Genomic DNA, 25,630 nt, shown 5'->3' on the forward strand with positions numbered 1-25,630 from the left:
CTTTTGTTCTCAGCTGTGATTCCAAACCAGATGTTTGAACATGGAGACTTGATGTGTGCTCAGAAGCTATGTCTTTGTTTTATTGCTCCTCGTATATTTTAAATACAAAAGAGATTTACACTGCAAGTTTACCTATTACCATTTGTTTTCTTTATAGCCTAAACTGATGCTCAGAGTTGACGCCTCCCCTAGTATTGATCTGCTCCTTTAATGAGCACAGAAATTAAATCGATCAGCTTGCGCTGTCTGCACAGATGCACGCGGCAGAACCTGCCCGAGCGTTCGGCTGCAAAAGGCGAGGGGCCAGGGCTACGAGAAGAAGCCACTTTATACGCGTGCACGATAAACCACCTCCACGTCAACAACCGCTCTGTTCCGCTGATCAACACTGCCCGTGATCGGCATGAATAGCCGTGTCGCATGCTATCCTGCTCCACCCTGACTTAAGAAATAGCCACTTTTTATCATTGCGCAATAGCGGCATGGGATCTATGTACTGTTTGGGATCTTGCCAGGTACTTGTGACCTGGATTGGCCACTCCTGGGAACAGGGTACTGGACTTGATGGACTCTCGGTCTGACCCAGTACAGCCAACTTATGTCCCAGGGTGGCTTGAGCAGTTTCCTTGTTTTGCAGAGAACCACACAGCTCCTGCCCCCCCCACTGGTATCCCAGCTATAGGCAGCTCAAGCACTCCAGGAGACAGCTTTCAGCTATTTAAGCTACAGTAAAACTCAGGGCTGCTGGCCAGTGGCAGAAATCATTAAATGCTCCAGTCTGGTGCTTAATCTCTGGAATGGAGCTCTGCGCTCCTCTTTTTGGCAGCACAGCATCTCTTCTCCATCGTCCTGGCAGTGGGACCTGGGGCCATGAGATTACTCTTTTATGGCATCACTTAGAAAAAGAAATGTTAAATTGTTAAAGATGTTGACATTAACAAAATCTTTGAAATGTGCATTCCAGTTGGCAGGAAATTCAGATTTTGAGGCCAAGAGGAGAAGGGAGGGGAGGGGGGTCCTAATTGCATTCGCATCAGGCTGGGAGCCAACAGACTGGAGTTAAAATCCTGCTTCTGTGACTGGCACACGTTAACTTGGCATGCACTTTACATCAGGTGGATTGTAAGCTTTTGGGGGCAGGAACTCATTGTCCCTATACTATAATTTCTATACTGGTTATGGTGCCATATATAGGCTGAAGAATTTTAACACACCATGCACGGTATATGCTGCCGTGGACATTTGTGCACCTTAAGATTTTTTATGTCTTTTGAAATGGAAGGATCTGCTTCAGATATTTAGGTCAATAACCAGGAGAGAGAGAGCTGCACTTCCGACCTTCCCCCATCGAGCGTTGCACTATTAGTGGTGGGAGAGGTCAGGCGGAGCCTTCTCAGAGACTGTGATAGCACAGGAAGAACCGGAACAGCTTTCAAAAGTCCGTGCTATTCAGCGCAAACAGGAACGGTGCGATCGAGGAACGACGTATTATTATATTTATGAAATGCCTGATCGGCGCACTACACCAAGCTACAAAACATTATTTCTGGGTCTCATTTGGGCAATCTGTCCCTTCCCATTCCTAGACATGCATTGGAAGCTACCGAACGCCAGAGATCGGCAGTGTTTTGATTTTAAATTTTAAACAAAACTGCTCCTCCTCTCTAAATCATTTTTCGTCCAGCCAGCAGAAGACCTGCACATCTCACTAGTAATTAGCATTCCTCCCACGGAGGCTTCAGGGATTGCGATCACTTTAGAGAGATATTTGAAGCAACAATGTTGTACTTTCCCCCTTAGCATCTAAACACTTGTTTTTCACAATAACACCTTACTAATTATTCCCAGTAAATTTCATCTGTGACTTGATTTCCAATAGCAAAATTACTGAATGACTTTGGCTGTGTGCCTGCAGCAATCTGAATTTCAGGCAGGTTTAGAGCCTGCCATCTTTCCCTAAGGGCCAATAAAATGTGGAAAATAGCAATCCAGTTCTGTACTTCTCAGTTTGGACAGACGACGATTGGGCTCACATTCTGACCAGGGGCTCGTCTCCACAGCTTTAGTAAAGGATCTCTCTCAGTTGTTAGGGGTGCAAACTTGCCTCATTTTTATCCTGAGCTGGAAAGTGTAGCCGCGGGTCAGTGTGCTTGCCAAGCTAGGAAACTTGCTGCCTTCCTCCAATGAATGCACCAAAGTCCCGCCACTGCTCGACTTTTTTACGTTTTGAATGCCTTGTGTAACCTAAATTTTTGCAAGGTCTTAAAAGGCCAAAACAAACCCGGTGTTGCATCCATCGGTCTCAGACGGCTTCGACCCTTGCGCCTCACCTTTTTCTCTGCTCTCCCCGCTAGCCTTGGGAAGATGGCTACCGCCGCGTCTGCAAGCCGCATTCTCCGGCGTCCCCGGAACGGCAATGGCAAAGCCTCACGCCATGTTTCTCCTGAGGGCCTCCTGGGGTGTGCGCGCGCACGCCACCCACGTCTTTATCCACGTCATGGCAGGAACCTCGGGGGCGTCCCCTCGAGTGACGTCACGCCATCCGGGTATTTAGCCTATGCTTGTTTGCTAGCTTGAGTTAGCAAGGATTGGACTTGTCCGGTCTACGCTACTCTGCCGCTTCTGTACTGCCGCTTGAAGCTCTCTGCCCTTTGGGGTAGTCTCTAATCTGGGTACCTGCTCCTCGGGGGCCCTTTGCTTTCTTTCAGGTGCCTTACTGGGATCAGGTACTCGCTCCTCGAGGGCCCGCTCTCCCTGCCTCGGTGCCTATAACCATCTACTTCTGCCTGGTGGAATCATCAACCTTTCAGCTACCATCTAGTGAGTAATCTAATTCTCGGTCTGTCTCATCTACAGCTCTGCCGTACGGGGAACCCTACACCTGGATATCCCTATACCAGCTTGGTGAGACAGGTTCCCTCTGCTGAGGGTCCCTGGACTGCCACCTCTGGTGGTATACATCAGCTGTACAATAAAAGACAAAACTCTGTGTGCGTCCTGAGTCTAGCCCAGTACTGTGGCTCCCCACAGAGCTCCTCCCCGTGGACGTGGTCATCTTTCCACAGTACCCAAGAATCCACTCAAACGCCTCAAAACCATAACACCCGGTTCCTGACTTTGCCAGTTTCATCTTTTGTGCTGCTGCAAACATATCCAGAGCTGACAAGCTTCCAGGAGGAAGATTTCCGACAACCCCATTCCGATGCATCCCGCAGCATTGACTTCAATGGCTAGAATTAGGGACTACAAATATCACTGCGCTTTGGGATGCAAGTTCAAACCCAGGACTGGTCACTCCTGGAGGGTAACTTGGTAGCTCTATTCGTCATCTCTGAATGCTTGGTAAGGGCATAGCTTCCCGATATCAAATGATATTCTATTACATTACTTAGAGATCTGGATCACATTTGCTTTGATGCAGCAGTTTCCTCCTGTTCCTTTAGGCTTCAAGCTGAATCAAAATTAGGGCTCAGATATGGTGCAGGAGCCTTATTTATATCTAAAATGTACACTCCACCCAATCAACATATCAAGGATATTTTAAATATCCCCTCCCAGTCATTGTAGCAACCAGGCACCATGCACTGGAGCTCCTTCCAAAACCCTTCAGTTGTGGGTCCCAAATCTGGCCACTAGGTGTCACTGTTGCATGAGGACTGTGACTCCATCCCCCCCCCCCCCCCCCCCCCCCCCAAGGGGCTGTGAACCTTGCCCTCCCAGTATCCCTGAGCCGGGAACTGCAGCACAGTCAGTGAGCTGTTGGGCTGGCCTCTCTCACCTTTCAAGTACACACAGGATCCCAGCGAGCTTTGCAATTACATTTCATGACCCCCGTTTTAAATACTTTTAGATTGGGTAAAAGCAGAATCAGAGCTGCTCTTGTTCCCTGTGCTTCATTGCCCACCTCCTTGTCATTTTCTCTTATCTCTGCTTCTCCCCCCTGATGGGACAGCAAAGCCCATTACAGGCATTGGGGCACTGTATCTAGAACAGGGTGGGCAATTCCAGACCTCGAGAGCTGCAAACCAGTCGGGTTTTTCAGGATATCCCTAATGAATATGCATGCACTCTGCCTCAGATATATGCAAAAAACTTTCCCAGACCTCAGGGGCTCTGCTCCAGCACCGGAATAATCAGAGGGCAGAGAGCACAGGGATTAGGTTGGCTTAGTACTCCGGTCCCGTCCCCAGCCCAGAAGCCTGGAGTGGGTAGAGCCTGCGAGCATTGGTCTGGGACAGGGGAGCAGCAACAGGAGGGAGAGAAGGGTTTGGAGATCAGGAGTGGCATTGGGTTCCCACAGCGAGGCCCTGTGTGTAAATCCAGGACCGCACACATGAGAATCCAAACTCTTCCTAACCTTAGCAGTGTGAATGGACAGTTCTCGAGGAAGATCCAGGTTTCTAAGTCCCATCCCATCATGTACCAGACTGCACCTACATCCTACTACTTTTAAGTCATACTCTACAACACACCTAGGTAAAGTCTGATTTCTACCAAAGAACCCAGATGCTCTGCCAAGCAGGATGATCATTCTTTCAATGACATTTCACCATCATTTTATCATTCCATTCCTCAATATTCTTCCTTTGAGCTCTTTAACAGGATTGTACAAGACATATACAGAGACAGAGAGTACTTGCTTTATAAGTGTTTAGGCATATACATCCCTCTCAGGCGGACCCATCCTGCTCATGTTTATCCATCATGCCACAGCCCGACTCACCAGCTAGTCTTGTATCCATCCACTCAACACCTGAAAAGTCCTCCCGCTCTCTGCTGGGCCGCAGCTGTCTGGCTCCTGTCAAGGAAGCTCCTAAATCTCATCTGCTACTCGAAAATGAGACGTCAAACCTCAGAGGGTGATAGTTTTGCCGACACTTCCATGAACACCTTTGCTAACTTGTTTCAATTCATTGTTTTCAGCATTCTCACAAAATCCTATGAATTGTGTTTGCATTTCAAGTCATAATGCTCTTCCACTCTTCTTCTTGCCAACTGCACTGTCCAGTGACGCTCATGGCCAATTGCCTGCAGCAGTGGCACAGGTCCATTGCAGAAACCTTGTCATCGTATTTTGCAACAGAGCCACCGCATTACGGTGTGATTTGACACATCCCGAGGCCACTATTACTTGTTAGAGCAGTGAGTACACTGCATTGTTATTTTTTCGCTTGTTATTCTGTTTTATTTTTGCAATACTCTGCATTCCTATGCTAACTCTGATGTGTTAGCACATTTTCCATATAAAATATTTAAACATCAGGCTTCAGTGGTGGATGGCCTGAACACTGGGGTTGACCGGGGGGGAACTAGGGCAAATCATCTGGAGCAGAACCTCCTGATATTGAAACGAAGGGGAGTGGGGAGTCTGCCTCTGACACGAAAGAGAGGTTGATGGGAAGAGCATCATCTGATGCTGTAGCTCATATCTGTCACAAATGGGGGTGGGGTAGGGGCAGGGCAAACATGGCAGCATAGGGACCCCATAAAGCACAAACCCAGGCAGTCACCCCGATTCTCTTCTCCCCCCCCCCCCCCCCCCCCCCCCCCACAAACAAGGCTACAGGTAGGCGCAGGTGATCATGTCCAAGTTTTCATCATGTATATGCTGCAGGGTTACATCACTACTTTTACTGGTCCTAAGACTAGGAAACCACACAGCTCAATGTCAAAAGGGGGTGAGAGATACCGTTTTGCATGCAGGGAGATGTAATCCTGTTTTTCTTAGGGAATGCCATAGGTAAATCAGAACTACATCTCCCAGCATGCAATGGGGTGTGTGTGTGTGTATACACAGCAGCTCCCCTAACATGAAGCAATATTTTCACCCACTTGACCTCCCCCCTTCAGCATCCCTCTCTGTCTGAGACTAAAAACAATTTTCCTCCAGACGCCTGTGGCTCTGTACATTGCTCTAAACGCAATCATCATCCAGATGTCAAGTGCAGGAAGAAAAATGTGTTTTTTTTTCCTTTGTCAGATTTTGTTAATTTGAGTGTGGCACAATGAATTGTGCACCACAGCAGTAATGGGAGTGTTAGAACCCTTTCAATGAACCTTGAATGTTCCCACTGCCGGAAAATCACTTGAAACATTTTCTAAATGGCTTGCTAATGTTTTTTTTTTTTGTTTAATTTGTAAGCAGCGTTCTTAATGCCTGTGCGTGGGTAGTAGGAGAGGAGGCTGGCAGGCTCCTTGTCAATAAATATTAAATACAGTAAAGCATTATACATCACCATAGCTACCCTTGTGTTCAATTTCAAAAGGGTTTTTGGCAACTGAATAAAAAAAAATGTTTTTTTTTTTAGTTGGGAGGGGAATGATTGCCAAAATTTGGCTCAGGCATTAGCTAGTGATGCTGCCGGCTACTGCACGATTTAGTGCTCTGCTGAGAAAGATTGGCCATTCGAAAGCGACACAGGATCATTAAGACGTGCAATGCTCAGGTTTTGGTAGTACACACCAGGTTGTGGGTGTATTTGAGTTGAACGTGTGAGCATGGATGTATGAGTTTTTGAGGGGCCAGGTGGGTATAATATGATTTGTGCGATTCCTACCCTTTGCTTCTGGCTGCATTTGCAAAGATAGAATGAGTTTTGGCTTCTTTTGCAGTTTCTCCTTTATAAGGACATTGGGGGGGGGGGGGGGGGGAGAGGGGGGAGCCACAACACTAACCTGTACTGATTAAACTGGTCATGTTCCAACCCCCTCCCCCCCCCCCCCAACACACACACAATTCAGTAAAGATGACACCAGAGGTGGGGCCATCTGTATGAATAGCTCTCATGCACTGCCCAGACTGTAAGCCCTCCGGGACAGGGACGTGCTTGTCCTTTGCATTGGTTTGTTGATTGTGTAAAAGTTTGCACAAGGTAGAGGGTTTGTGTCTCCTCTTATCTGTACGCGGCAGCGAGCCACAAATAATAGTCAGCATAGAAGCTGTTTCAGATTCCTCAAGTCTGATCCCAGCACTACTTTCACTACAAACAAACAGGAAAGGAGGAAGACTCTATAGCCGTTCTTTTAAATCATTGTCATTTCTGTACGTGTAGGGGGGAGCTGCCCTTCTCCCAAGACTGAAGGAGCGTGGGGCACCCCTGGGGCCTGGTCCCTACACGAGGACTGCAGGAGGCTGAAGATTTCTGTTTGGAGCTGCTGCTGCTGCTTCCTGGAGCCTGCACCGCCAGAGAAGGGAAGCAGCACCGCAGTGGTGGCGACGCTCCGGCGCCTATGAACATTTGGCACCAGAGTAAGGGGTTGTGCCAAGCTGGCTCCAGAATTTCAGGACAGGTCGGTCCAGTCTTGGATTTATCCCACTGCGTGCTTCGGACCTGTAGCTCCGACTTCCCTATCGCAGTCCAAAGCAAGAGTACAAGTCCGTCCGTCCGTCCCCCCGCATGCAGTGGAGTAAAATCAGGACCGGATGAGCCTGTCCTGAAAATCTGGAGCCCCAGTTGGCAACCCTACACAGGAGGCCTGAAAAAGGATGGTGCTGCGGTTCAGGTCACACAAAATGAGAAGGAACCCAAACACTAAAAGGTGTACAATGCTACCATCTTGTGGCACTTTAGCCAACGTCAACTGCAACAACTAGAAATTTCTAAGAGGGAGGGGACAGTGTCTTCTTCAGGCCATTCACACATCTTTCATAAGCATTTAGACTTCAATTACCATAAAAAAAATAATTAAATATCCAAAGTAAAAGTAAATCTTTTATTCACCCATCTCAGACGGGGATTGACTGTGTGAAGGCTGGGCATGATGGCTGCCTTTTAACGGCTTGCCTTAGTAACATTTTAGCATCAACAGGGGATTTATATTGTGATTATCTGGATGAGGGGGGCAGGAGGGAGGGCCAGGGCAGGACTGGTGGGAAAAATCTTCTTACTTTTGTTTCAGGAAGCTGACTTGGAGTGTAATGTTGAGGACCCCACCTTGATTTTGCAGTTGTCCTGCCGATGGATCGCTACCACCTCTGGGTACCCTTTCTGCTGCTCCGAGATTGGGATCAGCACGCCATGGAGGCAGAAGTCCATGCTGGCAAATGCAAGCGAGGGTGCATGTCAGATTGAAAATACACAAGGCTGGCTCCTTCGAGGTCTGGTCCAACCTTGTCTGCTTCAGAGTTTGTGCACCATTTATAAAGTAGTAAAAAAATATATTTTTTTTTTAATTCTCTTATCGCAATCTTTGGGTTTTTGTTTTTTCTTTAATTTAACAGGAGATTTGATCCTTCTCCTCTGGTAAATGATTATGTCAGTATGTCACCAGTCTCCGTTCAAAATTGTGCAGGCTCTCAATCTCAGCAAAAAGGCCAAGATGAGACATCTTGACCCACAGCTCAGATGCCATGCTCGGATCTTAGCCGAAAAGAAAGCGAGAGAAGCGATGGTGCTACTTTTGAGAGTGCATGAAACCTTTTTCCCCCCGCTGTCTGAACGTTATTTATCGGGGCACTGTCAACCAAGAAGCAACTAGCTGGGAATGCTGACCGAGCTCAATATGCTGGCACAGGCTATGTAAGTTAATGTTCCGCAGTCTGACTTGCTTTCCAAATGTTAAAAACCTAAGTAGGAAAAAAAAAGTGGCATTCAAAAGAGGGCCTGGCCAAATATTCCAAAAGATAAAGAGGAAGGCTGGCCCTGCGCCAATACTGCACTCCCCCCTTCCAATGCAGTGGTGGCAGTGGGGGGAGGGGGAGGCAGGGGGGACTCTCCATCACCGCTCAACGACCACGACACCTAGTTGCCAGCCTCGGAGGTCACATTACCATGTTTTGGAGGGAGCCACAGGCTGTTGCTGCAATGGCTGAGCTAAAATGAGTCAGGAAGGGTGGGAAGAATAGGGAGAAATCCCGCTGGATCCAGCCCAGGGTCTTACTGATGTAAAAGCCCATAGAAGGAAACTTGGCTTACCATCAGATGCAGCGGGAGGTGGTTACCTATGCCTGTCCTAGTTCCTAACCAGTAATATAATGTTTCTGACAGTTGAAATTGCTAGCTAGAAACATTTAAAGATTTTTTTTTTTTACTAGCCTTCCCTTGCATTGTAAGAGTGAATTACAGTATCTTCCTTTTCAAATGCTCAGACAGCTGGTTAGAGGAGCCCATGGTTGTTGAAAGTAGACAGAACAACAATCACAACCTGAGAGGTTAGAAGGGTCAAAGTATTTATTCAATTGTGGAATTGCTTCACTTGCCTGACTGAAGACCTATTGATTAAATCAACTTTTTGGGCCCTATTAACTTTCTAAAAAAAAAAAAAAAAAAAAGTAGTAATGAATCAACTGGAAGGGTGTCCAAACTTCTGCATGTCATATTCACTGTTTTATTATTTTCAATGTTAAAATCAGCAAATAGTAAGTGTGCCTTAAAAATTGCAGAAAGTTGTTCCAAGTTCTTGTCTGGTCCATTCCTGGAGCGTCAGCCGTAATGACCTGGTTATCACAGAGCTGTAGAACAGAGGCTTGGCGCCATATGAGGTTCCATACTTGAATACAATGGGGGTCCTACAAATGCTACCTTTTACCTCCTCCATTTCTGCCGCCATCCCCCGGCAGGCCGGACATTCACAGTGACCTCCTACTACGGAAGGACAGCAGGGATCACCTCCAGAGCCCCAGTCAATGCCACTCATATACTCGAGTCATGGCAGGATCATTCAAATGTGTGGCCTATAAACTGGTAGCCAGGTCAGTTCTCCTTGGTGAACCCTGCCCACTCACACGTCTTCTGTGAGCAACACTTCTCTTACTTTCCTGCCTGGAATTCTTTGCCATTCAAACTCAGCATAAAATAATTCATTGCTGGTACCAGCTGATAATTATGTAGATTGTTTATTAACTCCAACAGCATGGTAGATTGGATAATAAACAGTACTTTTAAACATTCTCTTAACCAAAAATAGAACAAATATTTACAATCACTCAGTAAAAATACAAAAAGCATACCGAGGCACTGTCTTTCTAAAAGACATTAAGTTTAAGAGGTATCAAAAAATATTAGACAAACATTATTACATAATACTTTACAATCACTGACTTGTGCAGTACAATATGTATTTGAATATTGTTACACCTGTGCAGTTCTGCCATGATAGGTCACATAACGTCAAATTAAAGTTGAATATCATACTAGGGTAAACCACATTACAGATTTATCAAAAATAAAGACGGACAAAAAAAACCCCACAAGATTAGCTAAAGCCGAACTGGAAGTTCAAGTTTTTTTGTTTTCTATTTAAATATATAAAGCTTTTCCACAGAGAGAGTATCCCCTTTTTTTTTTTTTTCTTTATCTGGGTTTTAAGGTAGTCGTAATGTAATTAAATATACTTTTTTTTTTTAAAAAGGCTACTTCTAATGTTTATAAAAGCTTAAAATGACAGTTATGTTTATCACCCTCCCCCCCCCCCCCCCCCGGCATCTTTCATTGTAAGATGCAATAAATAAATAAAAGAATTGGATAAACTGTGAGATGTTTTGGGGTGTTTGTAACACAGGTCTTTGCAGAAACTGCATCATGATCCTCTTTGAGACGTCATAAGGGCTTGGACGTTAAAAGTGAGAGAGGGGGGAAACCCTCAGTGGAGACAGAGTCCTTTTGGACCGTCCCAGAGACACAGGAATCAAATCACATTATTATATTAAAAACCTTGCTGAGTCAGGCACGTCTTATGAGCACGAATGTGCCAAAATCAGGTCGTGGAAATTATTCTCCGCGATTTTGGCTCATAAGGGCACTGGAATAAAAAACTTTTCTTGTCCACCAGCATCATGTATCCTTCTTCCTGTTCGTGACACCAAGCGGCACACATTTATGCAGTATGTCATACATCTGCAGTCGTCCATTTGAGGTGGCCTCACACACCCCAGGCCAAGCTGAGATTACACGAGACACCGGCCCCTGCTGGATATCAAAATCTGTCAGTGCTAAGGGGCGTCACACTCAAGGACTCCTCCCCCTTGATTTCAGTGCACCAGTTTTCAAAATTCTCAATATGACTCGCAAATGGAAAGCTGAATACCACCCCCCGACAAAGTGGCTTGCACCATGTTCCTAAGGAACCGGGTACAGGGACAGCAGACTACCAGTCATTTCATGACAAAATGTTTCCAAGGGGCTTTAGAATTTTAATAGCGTTACCAACTACTGCAAACTAAAATTACTATCTGTCCTTCAAGCAAAGACCAGGTTTGATTCTCCAGCAATTAATGGTGGAGAGTCCCTAAAGACAAGAGCAAGTGCAAAGGACCAGATGTTATAGCTCATGTCGCAGGGTGAAAGTAGAATCCCACCGCTCACACCAGAGCCTGCAAGGACCTCAGGATCAGGAAGGAGCTGTGATCATGCCAAATTCAGGCTTTTGCTTCTAAAATACAACTACTTTTATTCCTGGGAGACTCACGGAGAGACAGCAATAGTCTCATCAGGCTGTGAACATTTACTCCTGCACAAATGATGAACGCCAACTCAGACCCTCAGGTGTCCCATAACTACTACAAAGAACAGCAACTAGCAAGGAGAAGCAACCAATATGGGATACAATTTTTTTTTGTTTGTTTTTTTTTAGGGAGTTTTCATTATTTGTAAACAATAGATTTCCAAGAGAGTCAGGATCTGACATTCCTAATTTGAAATGTTCCAGAAGGCTAAAAAAGGGATAGTGTCTCTTTTACATTAGGAAAAAGCTCACACTATTAGCTGTATCATCACTGATCAATGTGATCAGCCAGTTTTCAATAACGAAAGCTTGCATCACACCAAGAACAGGCAGATGTAAACCACACAGCAAGCTTATGCAGGGAATACAAACCACACACATGAAATCAACCGTTTTTTACAGACTTCTTTTGGTCTTTTTCCAGAAAGCAGGGCTTACATTAAAGAAAATATCATTAGTAAGTCTTGAAATTGGTCTTTAAAACCTTGTTCCTGAAAGCAACGTGGGATTCACGGACATAAAGACACCTGGCCTACAGTAACTGGATAGCTTATAGATTATCAGGCAGGAAGAGGCAAGCCGATTATGGGATGGCCACATAAAAGGTAGAAGGGTCTGATTCTTTCCATTCAACAGTGTGAGATGAATGCAGAGCCAGTAGGCACCCTACGATCCCTGAAACCAAAAGGTTTGGGGGGGGGGGGGAGGGGCTGGGGAGATTGTGCTTATTAAAAGCTATAACCAGCCAAAATGTGTGTCGTCCCCCCCCTTAATAGGCACCAGTGGGCAAATCATTACTGGACAGGGCCCGAAGGAATTAAAAAAAAAAAATTGAACACAATGAAAGAAGCCAAGGGGCCTGACAAATCTGAAAAAAATGTAAGCTACTGGTGTGGTGGGGGGAGGGGAAGGTACCTGGATCTGGTCCAGGCCTGTTCAGCTCTGTCCCATGGAGATGTGCATAAATTTTCCTCCTTCACATGGTTTTAGCTAGCAGGGCTTGTATTGCTCATCGGGCATGACACACAATGCTCTTGTACATTAATAGGGAACCTCAAGTTGCTTGTGCAGTTTCCAACCAACAACGGCAGTTCTCCCAATATCATCTGCGGTGTGCAATGTACTACATAGACACTCTCTCTCTCTCTCTCTGAGATGTAATAGCACGTATGAGGCACCTTGCATAAATTTGCATTAAAGTGGACAAAAACAACAACAACAAAAAAAACCACATGCCACCCAGTCTGACAATGATATCTGTACTAATGAGAGCTGATTGCTATGGCTTTCACACATCATGAGAAATCAGTAGCTGATTTTTAGACTCTCGCATATATCAGAGAGCTTTTTAAAATATCCACGCCTAATACAACTGGTAACATTTCTCCTTCCTCCCCCTCCCCCCCTTACAGTATCCATTAATTTACAAGTGCAGGAAGGACAAGGTGGCAGCACAGGGAAGAATCCAGTGAGAATGCAATCAGAAATATTTTCAGCGTGGAAAATAAATATGAAATAACCGATTAAATTATATTAGCACGCGCATTCTTGAATGCGTGCGCCAACACACTATCCTCTCAGTTTTTCATGATCTCATATTCTTGTATCATAACAGTTGGTTTGGTGCAGTAACATCACTTTTTTATTATTTTTTTTTAATTACTTTTTGACATGATGTAATTTAAACCATGTTGCCCCATTGTGCTAAAAAAAATAAAAAAATAAAGAATAAAATATCATCCGTAAATATTAAAAAAAAATATATATATTGCCTCCCTACCTGTAAACTTCCTTTTTTCCCCCCCTCAGTGAAATGTTATGTAAATATACTTACAATTTTCCAGTTTATAGTATCAGATTGGGGATTTTTTTTTTTTTTATTTGTGCTGAGACACAGAGAACCGATGAAGATTATTTCCAGTTTAATCCACATAAAAGGACCACGCACTCCGGTTGGCTTAAAAAAAAAATAGTTGAAGCTGGCAAACTTTTAAAGAGTAGCTAGGATTTTCAACAGCACAGCAAATACTGAATGGATGCACCCTCCTACACCCACGTGCGTAGCTGACACAACAACGTGTTTCACATGCTGTGCCAAAGTGGTCACAGGTACAGAAATGCGGTTCACTTTACAGCACTAAACAAAAAAAAAAACAAAAGACTAGAACATTACCTTGGTGGCACCAGAAAAAAAAAAAAAAAAAGAGATTGAATTTCTAGAATAAGCTGTTTTGATCACCTTTTCCACTGCGAGCTCGCTGCGTTTCACTATGAACCTGATTCTAGCTAGGTCTACGAATATCCAAGTTTGTCCGAAAACAGAGTCAGTCTGAACTATTTTATGTTTTGGGGTTTTTTTTTTTTCTTTTTGGATATTTTCATTTGAACCTTGGTTTTCACCCCCCTCAACTGAAAAATAATTTCCATATTCTTGTGGTACATACAGCATTTTCTCCATTCCAGCAAAAAAAAAACCAAAAACAAACAAAAAAAAAAAACCCACCTTCCACAGTATTACATGTAACCTGGGAAAGAAGTCAACAGATGGTGCCATTTCACTGCTGTTATCCAAAGATGATCCCTTTTAAGCTGAATGCATTCTTGCATGTTCCAGGGGAAACCTAGAATGGGGTAATCCTGTGTTTCAGTCTTTAGAGAGCAGCTTCTCCTTGAAGTGCAGACCACACGTATCTTACACTGCCTTCCCAGCCATCTGTGTTTTGTCAGTATGGAATGATTTATTTTCTACTGTCTTTTATTTCCTCGTGAATTTCGCATTAGCCAACCAGAGCATTCGAGAGAGTCTCATTAAAACCACCACATAATAAATTAATAAGTAAGACAATACAGCGTGTCCTTGATTTTTTTTTTTTTGCCGAAGTTTCAAGTTTTCAGTTACTACATAATAGCATTCCTGACTTTTCAGAATCACCAGGTTCATTTACAGAATACGTTCTGAGAATTGCACTAAAGTGTCAATCTCACAGGTTGAAATGCTTCCCAGAACCACGTGTTCCTGAGGGACTAGAGAACCCCAAATGCACAAAGGCTTGTCCCGTTATTTTTCAGTCCTTGTATTGAGGCAGTAGGGGAGGGGCAAGGGTGTGGGGGCAGTCCCTGGGAAAGCATGGCAGACTTTTGTGACGACGGTGCACTATCAGTTGTGGCTGGAATGTGACCTTACCAGCTCCATCCTGCCGTTCATGACCAAGACGGAGACACAGGTTTCAAGACGAGTAGCAGCAAGCTGTTGGCGTTGGCCAACAGAGACATACACACCAATGGTCCTCTTTCCTCAGGACTCTGCAATCTTAAGTGGTGCTTATAATACTTCCAGCAGCTATACTGCCGATACTTGCTCACCTTCTGCAAAACACATGAGAACAGAGCAATTAACCAAATGCGTTCATAATACAATTAAACAAATACCAACGGTGCTCTTCCTCTTCCCAAAATGCAAAGTTTGTACATGCAAATTTACTTATAAAGTAGTAGGAAACATTATTACTGTATGGATATTGCACTTCTGTAATTACCCCTATTATATTTAGTATAATTTAATATACATATTTTACAAAACTATCAACATCTGAAAAGTCCTGGATGGGAGATTCAGGGGAGTACATGAAATTCTCCGTTTCCCATGCTATTTGCTGCAGAGAGCTCTTTTTGAAGGAACACAGGAGAAAAGCGCTGGTTTTCGGTATAACCTAAAAGCTTCTTGTAGCAGAGGTAGCCATTTTGACTTTGTACTTGGCTGTTACAGAACATCAAATCGTTTTGTCTAGCGAGACTTAAAGGCACCCGATAGAGTGGAGCAGGGCATGAATATCAATGCAGGCTTCGCTACGGCAAAGCTTTTTGTGGTCCTCACTGCAAGCTCTGGAAGTTGAGTCCCCATACAGGGAACTGCTCTTAGGCAAGACCTGGGACATACGTCTGGTACCAGTGTGCTCCCCCCCCCCCCCCCCCACCCCTACCGTTCAATGAAGGGTCCAGTCAGAAACAAAGAAATGTAGAATGACAGATCAGGATCATAAAACCATCCCCCAAGCCCGTTTGCCCAATTTCCTTGCCTTCACACCACACACCACAGTTGATTTCTGACACTACTTTGGGTTTTTAGCTTTATTTGCTGCTCTCACTTATTGATTCAAGGGTAATGGTAAACATGGTTGTGTTTGAACTCTCAAGCTCAAGAAGCCATCGCCAGCTGCCATCCCGGAAACCCACAACACAACAGGAAAAGTAGGGGCTAAACATACGGCGCTAGGTGCAGCACTTTGGGAATGGCAAACATCAATCTCATCAGCCACCAAGATTTTTTTTTTCGTTTTTGGTGGGCTGGTTCCCCTTACACGGGTCCCAGGTGCTCAGATGCTATTTAATGATCAAGACACAAAGTACTGCTGTACACAGATTCCAATTCAGTTTTCTTGTCCAGGAGGAAAAGAAAACCCGTGAATTTTGAATTTCGTGGTACAACATATGTGTTCTGCTTTTCAAACAGATAATTCTAGATGTTTAAAAAAGGTACACCTTGACAACAGCGATTCCCGGTGTCACAAACACCAATATTCTTAATTTTCAATTGACGTACAGATGCACTGCGAACACAAGCAAAATGTGCGTGTCACGGCAGCACTAAGGACTTCCATGGGATGCTTGAGAACATGAGCTTTAAGAGTAGAGGTAAAAATTCCTAAATCTAAAAAACTGGTCTTATGTGTGGGAAGTGTCAGCAAGGTGCAATGGCCATACCACTTTCATACAGGCATGGTTGAGTTATACAAGTAGTATAAAATACTGTACACATACAGTATTATGGAAATGTGTGTGTGCAACTTGGATTATATGAACAGAATAATCCAATAATACATTATCCAATGCCTCGCTTTAGCACTAACTTCAGAACTAACACAAAGCAGAGGTCTTTATTTATACTTTGAAAACGTGCTTTTTGTTGACTTTCAAGCCTGTAGTGAGGTTTTAACTAAATTGTTTAAATACAAAATTCAGAGGTGCCAGCTAGTTCAAGATGCAAGATGTGCATAAGTAAATATTAGTGCATCAGATAAGGTTAGAGAGCATGAGGTCACCAGAGCAGGCAGATTATGGACGGCAAAGTCCAGGAATACAGCCAGGCAATTTCAAAAGTTTACAGCGGGAGCTGCTTTACTGAGCCCACGACTTGGTTCTTAGCAGTGCAAACACGGCTCCCCAAAGCCTCGTGTGATTGTCAAACCGTTCCCCCCGAGGCCCTACACGTCACCTCCATGACGCATCGAGATTCAGCTGGACGGGAGACTTGCACTGCATCCTGTACCCCAAGAAGGGGAGGGCATCTCCTCATGCTGAGTACCAATGCAATGCGCCCCCCCTCCCCTAAGCAAAATAAAATACTGTAGATTAGAAAATACAGGCAACTAAGGTAGTTTCTGTTTTTCCCCCAAATCATTTTAATCGCCAGCTTTTTCTTACCATTTATGTATTTCTAAGAATTTCCAGTGATCAAAGGTAACCCCCAGTGCCTCTCATCCTTCTCTCCTCTCTACCAATGAGCACTGTTTTACTGAAGAACGGCAGTCTGTTTTCCATCCTACAGTATTTTGACGTGGGCCGGCCCAACAAAACTACATGGCATTTGCACGGTACACACCACCCGTCACCGCCGGATCACAGATTAGGTAAGCTGTACATTCACACTGCATCTACCAAGTTTAGCAATTTTTCAACATACCATCCTCTTCACTATCTGCGCCAGTCATGTCTGCTAGCTTGCAATGGGGCGGCTGCCGGCCGTGCCACTGGGGCCTGGAGAGGATCTTCTGCGACACGCAAGCCACGGGCTCTCTATCGAGAGAAGCTGACGAAAGCCTAGAGAGGCTGCCAGGTGCCATCTTTGACCTCTGGACTGCCACACTATAGTCTGGAGGCTTTAAGTGTGGGTGGCGGGGCGATCCTTCCTCTATGTCCGCTAAAGAGTACCCCATGTATCCCGGCGGAGTGGGGGGTGGCGCCCTATACCTATCGTCCTTCTTAGGTGAGGTGACACAGTACACTGGGCATAAGAGACAAGCAATGGAAATGTTAATGGAGAAAACGGAAACGAAGGGGAGGAAAAAAAAATATTAAAATAAAAATTCAAACAGTGAAAATGTTACAATGGCAAAACAAAAAACAAAACAGAAACTGGTAAAATAAAAATGCAAATGCAGAGAAGCTGGTTTTAATGACAGCAGCAGATTTCTGACGCTCAGCAGAGTGGCTTCCTCCCGCCCACCATGTTTCAAGTTCAATCATTTTATTTTAGAAGTTACGCGCTGTGCGTAACTTGTACGGGTGTTTTACTCGCGCTACCGTAGCTAGGGCCTAACATTCCTGAGCTAGAAAGCAATACGAGACCCTCGCTGCTGTAAGAGAAATAAGACCCCTGAAAATATTACATTTTGTTTGGAACCAAAAGAGCGATGGTGCAGGAAGCAACAGGAAATAAAATCAATTTTAAAACTATTAACTGTATACCAAAGGCAAAGAGTATATCCAGAAAGGGTGATAAAAGATTAGAAATTTAGGACAGTGAATGTTTTGCCTGCATCAGGATCAAAATTTACATAAATAACTTAAACCAGAAAAACAGAAACACAGAAATGCCATAGACATCTGTCTCTTAAACTAGCTTAAGGTCTAATTTCTCTTAGGGTCAGAGAAGATCTGCAATCCAACAGTTATTTTATGATCTGCATGTGAATTTTATCCTGATAAAGGTGATAACCTTAAACATGGCCATGTTGGATTTTTAATTAAATGCCTGTTTTCCTTTGTGAAGTTTTTGAGTTAATCTGATTCCCTTGTTGGTTACCCCCACCAGCACTCGTTTTTTTGCTCTGTCTGTCAGCTGCAGTTGGTACGGCTTCTTTTCGTGACCGGCCATTTTGCTCGGTAACTAACCACTGTACCGAATCTTACCCAGAGGCCTCTGGCGGCCATGATGGTTGCCTGCGGAGATGTCCCAAGTCAAGTCAATAAGCGAAGACCCCCTAATCCTCACAAACATCAGGGACTGCACATTTATTAAGGCTAATCCCCCGTTAATTCATAGAATATCAACCAAAGGATATGGTGATTTAAAATCCCCTCCCCTGGCTCATGCTGAATGTAATTTGACTCCAAATATGTTCTCCACTCTGCATACTGATGCCAACACTTCTTGTCCTTGCATATGTAAATTCCGCCGTTTCTAAATCCTTTGTCTGTTAATATATTGTTGCTAAACTTATTGATTAGCTTCCAATGTAAATAATTTGCTTCTAATGTAATTTCTCAGGTCATTCTCTTGCCTGCGAATTTATTTTCTCTGTACAAGGTTACCCCTTTTCCTTGGATATCTATTAGTTGTTTTCTTTCTTTGCCAGTTCCTAGATTATTGTAAAGCCTGTTGCTGCATTCCGTTTCATGTAAACTGAAGAGATGTTCACAACGACTGTCGGTATATACAAATATTTAAATACATAAATAAATAAATAAATAAATGCTTTTCACCGACATTACAATGAGAAATAAGCACATAGTGCATACGTGTCACAGAAGGAGAAAAGTACAACATTTTCTGTGATATCTCAGATGTATCCAGTTTACAAAAACATTTTTATTGTGAAATATTTATCATTTTTAAATCCTCCCCACAGAACACAGCTTCATTCATACCTCACACAGAGATGATCTACCTGAATAGGGCTAAAAACCTTCCCATTTTCCTCTGTGGGAAAATCTCTTTAAGACAAATGGTGCCTAAGATTATTTTGGATATTAAGGGGAATGTTAAAATCAATTGTTGCAAACACCTTGAGTGAAAGGGAACTGTATGCAGAGAGAAATCTTGCAAATGTGCATCACTGAATGCTTGAGACAACTTAAAAGATACAAATAAATATGCTTGTACATTTTTAATTAACTTGTAAAGTAAGTCATCTCAAAATAACCTCTGGTAAAATATTGTTGCATATACCACACATTTGTTGCAATAGGAACCCGAGTAACAGGCATTCAGCTTCCTCTACAGTCACAAAACACATTATTTTTCTTCTCAAGGAAAAAAAACCAAAAAACAAAATAAAACAAATAAAAAAAATCTTGTCACTTCTTTAGATCCATATGAAAAGCTGGATTTGCACAGGTAATCTAGACCCCACCTGCATCTGCTGATACTATTCTTCTTATTCCATAACGCGCGTCTTAAACCTTTGCTTCCGTTAAGCTGAACTTCAAAACACTAAACCCCAAAACATATCTATGCCTTTCTCTTACAGGGCTGGGCATTCAGGGATGTCATATTTCCACTCCCAACCATTCATATCATCATAATTTCACATTCTAATTGTGAAAGTATTCACCAAACTAAAACCAAACATCTACAGGACAACAGTTCAGAGCTGATGACCCTTAAAACTGTGCGCTCTCATTACAGAAGAGAACATAACCCCTGTAGCACAGCGGCTGTCCCAGCTTAACAATTTCTAAGACTTGGTGGCAGGCATTCAACATAGCAAAGTTTAAATGGAAAAAAAAAAATGCTATCGTGTTTAGCATTCATTCATTTATTAAAAGCCATTCCAAGGTCAAGTCTTTCGCTCCTCAAGGTCAGTAAGGGCTGGGGAGGAAGCCATGGTCACTGCAGAATGGCGACACCTTCGTGGCCGGATTTCAGGCCCGTGGCTGCAGGCTTCTGGAATAAACTCTGGGGTATGTACCCCCCCCCACACACTTACTCCTGCCACAGGACCATCAATGCAATGACTGGACTGAGAGTCGGGGGGGGGGGGGGAATAAAACAGAGGAAGCTCCTGGCTGGGTGTGAATGGTGGTCTCTTGGCGCTGTAGGCAAACAGAGGCCGGAAGCACAAAGAAGTAAGAGGAAATACAGAACCACACACACACAGGGGTAGATTTTAAAAGAAGCGCGCGCACGCGGCCTACATATGCACACGCATGTTATAAAATCGGGGGTCGGCGCGCGCAAGGGGACGCACAGATACGCACCTCGCGCGCGCCAAGCCACACTGCCTTCCCCTGTTCCCTCCCAGGGTGCTCCGAAATCAGAGCGGCCTGGAGGGGAACTTCCCTTCCCCCTAACCTGACCTTCCCACCCCTTCCCCTAACCTTTCCTCCCCCTAAGCCCTACTCTAAACCCCCCCCCCCCCCCCCACAAATTTTAATTTACCTTTTGCGCCTGCTGGCGCGCGATCCCAAGCACAGCAGCAAATGGCCGCTGTGCCCGGAGCCTCTGACCCCGCCCCCGGACCGCCCACACCCCTTTAGTAAAGCCCCGGGACTTACACGAGTCCCGGGGCTATGGGCCCGGCGCGCCTAATCTTTTTAAAACCCGGCCCACAATGTTTTGGAGGTAGAAGAATAGAGAAATGTTTAAAGAAAGAGAGAGAGAAATGCACAGTTATGAGTCTCCTTCTCATGGACGGCGGGACGCGCCATATTGTTGGCACTTTGAGAGGCATCGTTGCAATAGAAGACGTCAGAAGAACTCATCAGCTAGAGCGCACGGTGGCTATGGTTTGCTCTGTGCATTATTCCAAACTATTTTTTTTATTTACGTATTTATTTTTTTTTTTTTGTTATAAAAATAAAGGAACCCTCCACAATCAGAATATAACAAAGCCAAGCATTCTTACTAAAGCAGTGCACACAGGTCTAGAAACCCTCTTCTGAACAACACTGCCAGCGTCCTGGCCTAATCAAGAACATATGAAAAGATGGATTTGCACAAGTAATCTAGACAATCCCCCCCCCCCCCCCACCACCTCCCCACACATCTGCTGATGTCATTCCTCAACAGCTTCACCTTTAAACGTAAAACAGATGTGAAAACGCAAGCACTCGCGCTCAACTTACCTATCAGGCCCTTCTCTGTACTGGAGGTAACGGTTTTGTAAGAGGCGTCCGTGCCTAGTTTAGAGTCCAGCACCCCAGTGTGCTCCGTCGTAGAGTTATCCAGCGCCCTACGCCTGATCGTTCCATAGTTCGTCTCGTACGTGTCGGACACGGAGCCGGAGGAAGTCCAGCTTTGGCGGGACTGCTCGGGCTCCCCGCCGTCTTTCGAGGGCCTGGCGACCTTCGAGTACTCCGGGACGTGCGGGCAGGGCTCGCCGGCGTGACAGTTTGCCCGCTCCGCCTCGGCGATGGGGGCAGCACCCAGCTGCGAGTGCCGGTAGGGGTGCAGGAGCTCCCAGCTCTTCTGGCTCTGGATGGCCTGGAAGTTGTCGTGAGAGCTGCTCGAGCAGGAAGTCCAGCTCCCCCGGCCGCTGTCCGCGGCATCCACCGCAAGGTGCTCGTGGGAAATCTCCTCGTTGCTCACAGAGGACGTGACGAAGGCCCCTCGGAGCGCGGCGGCTCTCAGCGATAACCAGCTGGGTATGGCAGATGGGAGACGAACAAGAGATGGTGATCAGACAGGAATGCAAGGGGCCATTACATTTTTAGTACGCTGGGGACAGACGTCAGTCCATTCTGCCACCGACAGCTTTAAACCAATGCACACAATTTAGCATTTTCAGCTGCTCCATGCATCTACCACCCTTTTCTGTGAAGAAACATTTAATAATTGTTCTTCCCAAGCTTGAAGCCAGCTTGTCATGGTAGGACCTTCTCTACAGCATTCTTCTCTCAGGAAAAGGTTTGCTTCTCGTGCATCGATACCTCGGATGCCTGTGAATTTCACCTCTGTCTCTCCCTCTCCTCTGGGGTATGCATATTTACATCTTTAATGTCTCAGCCCATATGGCGTTTGGTGCAGACCCACTATAGATCTCTGGCACCAGGATCATCAGCCAGAGGCCGCTTTTACATCTGAAACTCAAGACCGCAAACCTCCACCTCTGCAGCCCTCCTCACAAGATTTCCCAGGCTCCCGCAGAGCACTCTGGAAACTACAAGGGAAAGTTTCTCCACTTATCTGCAGTGCTTAGCAGGTTTTGCAGAAGAGACGCAACTTTATTTTTTTTTTTTTCCCCCCCCTTTTTTTGACCCGGCAGTTTCCTGCTATTCTTTTGTATTTCCAGTTCATCTGGAATCGGGACTGGGACCAGTTTTCAAAGGAAAACGTGAGAAGTACTTTCATCTCCTTTTTCCCCCCCCCCGTGGGTAACTTTCCTGACCGATGCAACGCACGTAACTTTTGAAAAGAGAAAAATGCACTCACTGATAGGATCCCAACCCCCCCCCCAGCCCTGCCCCCCCGCTAAACACAATTAAAAAAGAAAAAAAAAAAAAAAGAGCCCATCAAAATGGTTTTGAAATCTGCCTTCTACCTATCCACCCTTAGTGAGGCAATTCCCTTCCTCCCTCCCTCCCCCCACCCCATCCCCACCAGGGGCAGTGAACGCTGCTTCTGCAGCATCTCCAGCTGACCTGGGATCCAGTGAGCTCGCTGGGCTGGCCCGACAGCACCTTTTAAAATTTAGATCAGTGTGATAAAAATATCAGAGAACATGTTTCAGCCTCTCTCTCTCTGTGCTAACACGAAAAACACTTTGTGATCCTGGTTGGAAGAGTAGGGGGACGTAGTGGGGGGTGGGGGAGAGAGAGGGAGCAAGAGACAAAATCCCAGTAGAGTAAGTTCGCTTCGCTTCTCTTTCCCCCATCAACTCAGGTAGGCAAGGACCGTGAACCTTTAACATCCTGCTCCATAGATTTGCAAACTTGACTTATCTTGCTTGACGATTACAATTAGGGTGCATCACCGCTTGCCAGTGTCACTGATCACATGACGAAAGCCATATTACTGGCTGTACAACAATCGCACAACTCCCCCCCCCCCCCCCCCGGTGAATGCCTGGTGGGGAGATGAGGGCAGACAGAGGCCCCCACGTCACGGCACGAGTGCCCTCTACAGCCCCGCAATATCCTTTCAGTGCCACCACACCACCTGCGCTACCAGTGGGCCTGCGCCCTCCTGATATGAACCGCAGCCGGGTCACGACAGAAGTTTCCTATTGGTTTCTCCCGTTTTTACATCTCCGGATGAGCGCAAAGACAGCGCAAAGACACTGCCGCTTACCTAGAGGAAGGCTGGCTATAGTCAACCGAGGGATGAGGGACGTCTCTCCTCTCCGCCGCTCCCACCGAGTCCATAGTCCCGTGGGACGGGGGCAGGCACCTCTCGTCCTGAAGGGCGGCGGTCATCGAGTCCACGGAGCAGTTGCTGACAATACTGGACCGGGAGGAGATCTCACTGTGGCTGGAGTCCGAAAAGTTATCGGACTTCGCCGACGGTATGACGGCGTAACCTTAACAGGAATAAACAAACAATTTAGCAGTTCAGTGCGCTGGGAAACGTAAAATCCGAACAAAACAAAACACCGACGGAAGCATCTAAACACAGCAAAAACCTTTAAAAAAAAAAAAAAAAAAGGCAGTGTCCACATTTTCATATCTGTGCAGATCAGGAGCTGCACATTTCATCACACAGCAGTCAGAACTGGGAGATTACAAATATCCATAACCGTCAGCACACATTAAAAAAACAACAACAAACAAACAAAAAAAAAAAAGTGTACAGGTTTTAAAACAGGTGCTCTTATGCCCCCTCACCCCCCGACCTCAGACACACATACATAAATATACACAACCCTCCTCTCTTCCTGCAGAAGCTGTAAACGTAATGGAAATAAAAGCTGGATAGCTCAACCAACATTTAGTTTAGCTGAAGTTTAAAGAACCCACCTGTAACCACGAGATAAGCTATAAACGACTTCTTTACATCATTTTCCTGTAAGACCTGTACAAGGAGGTGCATGGTGCTCACAGTATACAAGTGATAAAAATATAAGCAGGGTACAAGTTCGCTATATACACAGCAAAACTGGGCACAGGGCAAGGAGGAAAGCGTGAAGTCCTACTGGGGTGGTGCTGTCATTTTCTCTCTTTGGGTAGGAGAGCTCCTGGCTGGGTAACAAGAGCTGGCGGGGGGGGGGGGGGTAGCTACTCAAATTAAGACTCCCCCCACCCCAAAAAAAAAACCCGCCCACAAAAGCCCAAAATATCTCAATTTCTGTTGTCTGTGACCGCCAGAGGGGACCGCTGACCTCTTAGGTCACTTTCGGTTACTGGAAGATCCCGGTGCTCACCTGCCTGTCATAAACCAATCAGCGGGTTTTTATCAGGAGGTCGGAGCTGGGAGAAAAGTGATGGAGGGCTTTAAGGAAAAACTCTTTCCAGCACTTTCACAGCCACGGAAATCCACCGCCTTCTGCGGTCGCAACCTAAACGGGCTTCCGTTCACAGATACCACATGGCTGCGTAAGGACCGTGCACCTGCCGACAGGTTATAACCTACAGCTAACGATGGGGTGGCATTTCAGCAGAATCGAAAACGTGCTTCCATCTAAAGAAGTAGAGTACGGCAAAAGTGCCGCCTTCCCCCACCTGAATATGTAGAAACAAGGGTCAAAATAAGTTGTAGACGATACCTTTTTTTTTCATTCCCGTTAGTCCAATAAAGCGGCATCACCCGCAGCTTGTTTTTCTTTGACCTGTATTTCTTACACTCGAAATACATAAGGACCCAGCTGAGCCTCAACCAAATCTATAGCTCTTTCTGTGAAAGCTTGGCAAACAAGAGAAATTCCCTTTATTCTGTAAATATGATTGCTAGGATAAAAGGATCTCTCTCTTGCAGGAAATAAATTTCCATTTTTATTACTCTGTATATGGCAAGAGGTGGGGGGGGGGGGGGGGGGAGAAGCACTGGAAAACGAACACGGTACTGGAATATTCAACTCTTAAAGAGAGCTGTAAGGTTTCTCTCCTCCTCCTAACACTAATCCACATTTTGTGGCCATTATAACAATTTCACATGCCAAAGAGCAAGGGAAAAGCAGCCTATCAACAGAATAAAGCAAAACAGGTTGGTAAGAGCATGCTAATCCAAGAGTAAGGCACTAGCATCATATAAAGAGCTGGCCCATTGATGCACCATGCAACAATTCTATTTTTAACAACAGAGAAAGCTGGCAAAATGCCAACCCTTAAAAATGACTCATTACATGCTAAACTGACGGCTACGGTCATCCCTGCAAGGCAGACGCTGGTCTTTATTTCGGACTATATAACAGGGCTAGGCCCTGATAGTTTTGTGAAAGGATGGATTTCTCCATTAGCAACGGATCTGGCTTGA

General features: G+C 45.2%; 1 protein-coding gene across 4 annotated transcripts in view; it reads right to left on the reverse strand.

Moving 5' to 3' along the window:
- Window positions 1-10,253: 10,253 nt before the first annotated feature.
- Window positions 10,254-25,630, reverse strand: part of LOC115079746 (rap guanine nucleotide exchange factor 6-like) — a 401,516-nt gene continuing 386,139 nt past the window's right edge. For 3 of the 4 annotated variants that reach the window (XM_029583573.1, XM_029583567.1, XM_029583566.1), the window contains 4 exons: window positions 23,513-23,741; window positions 21,349-21,863; window positions 17,183-17,503; window positions 10,254-14,808 (listed from right to left, as the gene is read on the reverse strand). In XM_029583573.1, coding sequence (XP_029439433.1) covers window positions 14,783-14,808; window positions 17,183-17,503; window positions 21,349-21,863; window positions 23,513-23,741 — 1,091 coding nt within the window. In that variant the 3' untranslated portion in view covers window positions 10,254-14,782. The remainder of the gene's footprint in view (window positions 14,809-17,182; window positions 17,504-21,348; window positions 21,864-23,512; window positions 23,742-25,630) is intronic. The other variant, XM_029583568.1, reaches the window with a different exon arrangement.

This window comes from Rhinatrema bivittatum, chromosome 18, assembly GCF_901001135.1.
Source record: "Rhinatrema bivittatum chromosome 18, aRhiBiv1.1, whole genome shotgun sequence".
Taxonomy (NCBI): Eukaryota; Metazoa; Chordata; class Amphibia; order Gymnophiona; family Rhinatrematidae; genus Rhinatrema; species Rhinatrema bivittatum.